Source organism: Xiphophorus couchianus, chromosome 11 (genome assembly GCF_001444195.1).
Source record: "Xiphophorus couchianus chromosome 11, X_couchianus-1.0, whole genome shotgun sequence".
Classification (NCBI taxonomy): Eukaryota; Metazoa; Chordata; class Actinopteri; order Cyprinodontiformes; family Poeciliidae; genus Xiphophorus; species Xiphophorus couchianus.
In genome coordinates, this window is record NC_040238.1 from 4,525,111 (window position 1) to 4,529,330 (window position 4,220).

The 4,220-nt window shown below is 38.6% G+C and overlaps 1 protein-coding gene across 2 annotated transcripts; it reads right to left on the bottom strand.

Annotated features, from left to right (window-relative positions):
• Positions 1-506: 506 nt before the first annotated feature.
• Positions 507-3,785, bottom strand: irf1b (interferon regulatory factor 1b). Of its 2 annotated transcripts, XM_028032320.1 has the most exons (10): positions 3,630-3,785; positions 3,000-3,094; positions 2,814-2,913; positions 2,553-2,720; positions 2,398-2,438; positions 2,081-2,213; positions 1,860-1,973; positions 1,702-1,730; positions 1,410-1,524; positions 507-1,179 (listed from the first exon to the last, which is right to left on the bottom strand). In XM_028032320.1, the coding sequence occupies exons 2-10, from the start codon at positions 3,084-3,086 to the stop codon at positions 1,091-1,093; spliced, it is 876 nt and encodes a 291-aa protein (XP_027888121.1). In that variant the 5' UTR covers positions 3,087-3,094; positions 3,630-3,785; the 3' UTR covers positions 507-1,090. The 2 variants fall into 2 exon arrangements, with proteins under 2 accessions (XP_027888121.1, XP_027888123.1); XM_028032322.1 differs by lacking the exon at positions 1,410-1,524.
• Between the last annotated feature and the right edge of the window lie 435 nt (positions 3,786-4,220).

The window sequence follows — 4,220 nt, forward strand, 5'->3', positions numbered from 1 at the left end:
GAATGAAAAGAATGTATCCTCTAGAAAAGGAAATATTTCTGGCCCGGCATAATTGAGACATTTTTTTCAGCTGTCATTCATTCCCCTTAAATGTTGCATGTTTGTCACCTTATTATGCAACAGCAGTTTTTCTTCAACAGCCCCGGGTTTACAGGGGAACCCCAGAGGAGGAAGAGAAAACACATGGAGGAACTGTTTGTGCTGCATATTAGCTGATAAAGAGCAATTTCATTGTAACATACCAAGCTCTACTTGGTATTTAATTAGTAACAAATAGCAAAGCTGTCATTTTGAATGTGATTGAAGATTCCTCCACTGTTTTACAATACAGTCCGTCATCTGCATGCTGTGTATTTTTTACTTAAACAAATGCTACAATTATTATTTTGAGTGCTATTCTACATTATGTTCTTCATCAGTAAAACATACAAAGTAAACCAAAACACACTGTAAATCAGAGAACATACATTTAATTTTGTTATATATAAAAACTCAATAGTCATTCATATTTTAAAACATTTTTTATTTTGTAAAAAAGAGACAAACACAAATATATACACTTTTTACAAATGGTTTAAGCAAACACGAAGAAATGCTTTCACATGAAGTTATAGACTTGTCAAGAGCTGAGATGGAAAAATGTATTAACCCCATTAGCAACCGTTCACTTATAAGTCTAACGGAAAAAAATGTATGTGATCAAATAAAAAGGCACTTCTACCTAAATATTTAAATATTTATATCAGTGTGTAGTTTTCTTTTGGAAGTATCTCCAAATTACTGACATTTTTGGTTGATGATGTAATGCCCGGTCTTAAAATCTGTATAGTAAAAACTAAAAACACAAGTGCTTTGAACCAGCCAAAACCATATGCACACATCATCTGAGCTTCTGTAACACAGACGATTTCTTCATAACTTCACATCGGCGGATAGGAGAGATGCAGACAACTGTCCACACTGACAGAGTGGGTTGCATGATAGCTTAATGTGGCAGGGTTGTCTCTGATAGGGGTGGAGCTTGTGAACAGGAAGCACTTTAAAAACAGTCCAAAATTTTAAAGACTCCTCCTGTCCAGTCATGGAGATCTCAAATCGGGGAAAAGCTGTTCCAGAATTCGTACGAGTTGCTCTGGAAGTCTGAGCCCAGTGTTGTGTACTGTGGTGTGTCTTCTAACTCTGCAAAACAAACACAACATTCCAGCATAAATGAGGGTGACAATAGGTATGCATTTTCAAATTTGGAGTCAATTTTTAATTATCTCTTCTCTTCTTCCAAGAGTTATCCACAGCTACATGCAAAATGTGTTGAATTTAAACTCCCAAATTGCAAATACACAATCTATTTCTACCTTTAAAGGTTTAAAACTGCTGCAGAGTAAATTTCCTCTTTGGTTGACAGTATTTACCTGAGGAAGACTCACTCCAATTACTCCCTGGACTGGTGCGTGCTTCATTGTGAAGGAATCCCCTGCTGTCTGTATTGACCATCCACTGTGATTCTTTCTCCAGTATCTTGCAAATCTGTAAGAGCAATACCAGACTGAGTACAAACTGGAGATTTCTCACATCGTTTTTTAACAATTAGCTTTATTGTTGTATCATTAGTGATGCCAGACAGACAGAACAAGACAAGCAGGGGTATTCCTGCCAATGAAAAAATGCATGCAGTTAAGAGTGAGAGCTGAGAGTCATGCTTACCTCAATGACGTCTTGTTGATAGTCGTATTCTGGAAGAGCACAGCGAAGAAGCAGGGAGAGAAAAAGAAAATAGTATAAGTATGTTGATAGGATATATTTCTATCTAATTCTCCTGCGGTTTTTTTCCCCAGTTAGTAAAATTTGTCCTGCTGTCTTACCAAGGTTGTGTTCAGGAGAAACCTCAAATCTGTGGGAAAAGTGGTTCTGAAGAGGATCTGTCTCAATCTCAACTAAGAGGGACAACTCTGGAACTTCACCTGTACAGTCGAATCCTGCAACAAGGAAACCGCATTAACTCCCCTTGTTTAGAAAAACATTTATCACTTGCATACTGCATAGTTTGTTTGTTTGGGGGTTTTTTGCAAAGTTTCTCACTCACCTCCATGCTCCATGTTTACTGTGCTGTCTACTGTGTTTTCCTGAGTGGAGATGGTTTCCTCAGGCGGACACATGTTTACAGGAGACTGAGTGTCGCTGTAGTCTGACTCCATCTCTTCCTTAACTGCTTGTCTCTGCAAAGATTTTTAAAAAAAAGTCAAAATCAGTTAATTTCTTTTCCAAAACAAAAGAAAATAAAAGCTTTGTGATTGCATTTACATAGCCTTATCTAAGTCTGTGTGAGTGGCATGATTTGAATAAAACTCTGACTAGATGGAAAAAAGTGCCACTATGCTGCAGCACACTGACAGTATTTACCTTCTTCCTCGACTTGGTGTCCCTTGATTTGCTCCTTTTCTCTGTGCAGGGAAAAGAAAACATTTAATCACTTTACAGCTCAATCTTTTAATATCATGCCAGCAACAAAAAACCTACTGTGAAAATCTTGAAATATGCTAAGAAATGCTTCTCACCTTGGTTTTTTGAGACAGCAGGCAGCATTCTGAAGACCCGCATGGCTTGGTGGCCTTTGTTGATGCTTTTGTCTTTCACCTCCTCAATGTCAGGCAGGGAGTTCATTGCACATCGGAAGTTGGCTTTCCAAGTTTTGGGATCGCTACTCTGTCCCTTCGTGTATTTACCTGTAAAAACCATTTAAACATGTAAGTTTTTCATAACAAAAGGTTACATTTTTATTACAAATACAGCTGAAGTGCCTGTTCCTGCTTGCTCACCTGTATGGATGGCCCATTCTTTGAACAGACAGGCGTCTTTGTCGAGCTCCCAACCATGTCGAGCTGCGTGCTTCCATGGAATAGAGAACATTGTCTTGTCCTGCAACATGAATACAAAAGATGTTTTAGCTAAGCAGACATTTTATAGCATATGTACTTTAATTTCCATCTCAACAACTTACTGACCTTATCCACCCATTGCAGCCCGCTGATGGTGTTTGAATCGATCATCTTCTCCAGCCACGGCCTCATTCTCATTCTAGACACAGGCATGTTTGTGCCTAAAATACACAAAAAAACAAGACAGTCGTTAGATAAAGGCGGAATCCGAGTTGATAGACAGTAGAGAGAGCAACTGAAACCCCACATCCGCCTCGGCTTAAATTTATAGCTGCGGGTTGGCCGCGCTAAAAGGAGGTGAGGAGAAGTTCATCTGAAGGCTGCAGGGCGCGGAAGGAGGGGAGGCTTGGGGGCGTTTACATGCAGAAGTCAACCGAATTTGTTACATCCTTAAACCCAAAAAGCACACACAGCTCTTCTGAAATTATTGTTTTCCAAATTGATTCGTTTAGAGGCCAAACAAAGTAAAAAATAAATCAAAATAAAACAAAAAAGTAGCACAACTCCTCCTGCAGGCGCACGGTGCGCAATATTCCGATCCATAAATTAGAGCCCATTTCAATTCAACGAGTTAAAAATGCACAAAGCTTGAAAAACGCGTTCTATACTGTATTCACAAAATATTTAAAATGTTGCTACTCAAGCGTAAATCCTTGACATAAATTCTTATTAAATATAAACCTCGAAGCCACTTACAGTGTTTGCTCCTTTTATAATCCGAGAGGGAAAAAATGGAGATGTGTGAAAATCCGTGGTGCGAAAGTTCCGAGTTCGCTGTAGGTTAGTTTCTTCTCGTTCCTTAGTTATCCTTCTGGATAGCTTTCTTGGACTGAGGTGAACAGCGTGGTAAAGGTTCGCCTTATATTGGTACCAGAGCTGGTATTCCCCCCGTCAGCCCAGAGGGAGGAGCCAACTGTAAGAAACATCCACTATGAAAACACATGCAACTCTGGCTTTGACTCTGATGTCAGTTTTTATCAGATATTTGACAAATGTTGCCGTCTTTATGTCGGACCTTTTTGTAGTTTTAACACAAAACATTTTTATCCAAGTCTTGTCAGTTTTCCCCTAAAATTCTTCATGCATAACTTTGTAATAGAGGAATGAAGGGATGTATGGTTGAGTCATTTTAAAATAAATGTTTAATCAGAAAAGACATCTTTTATTAACATTTCATCACTAAGCATGTATTTATGCACATGTTGCAAACAAATGCATTAAGAAAATCAAAATACTACGTTTACTTGATCTGTTTGGAGATGTTTTTTACAGTGGCGCGCATGCGCT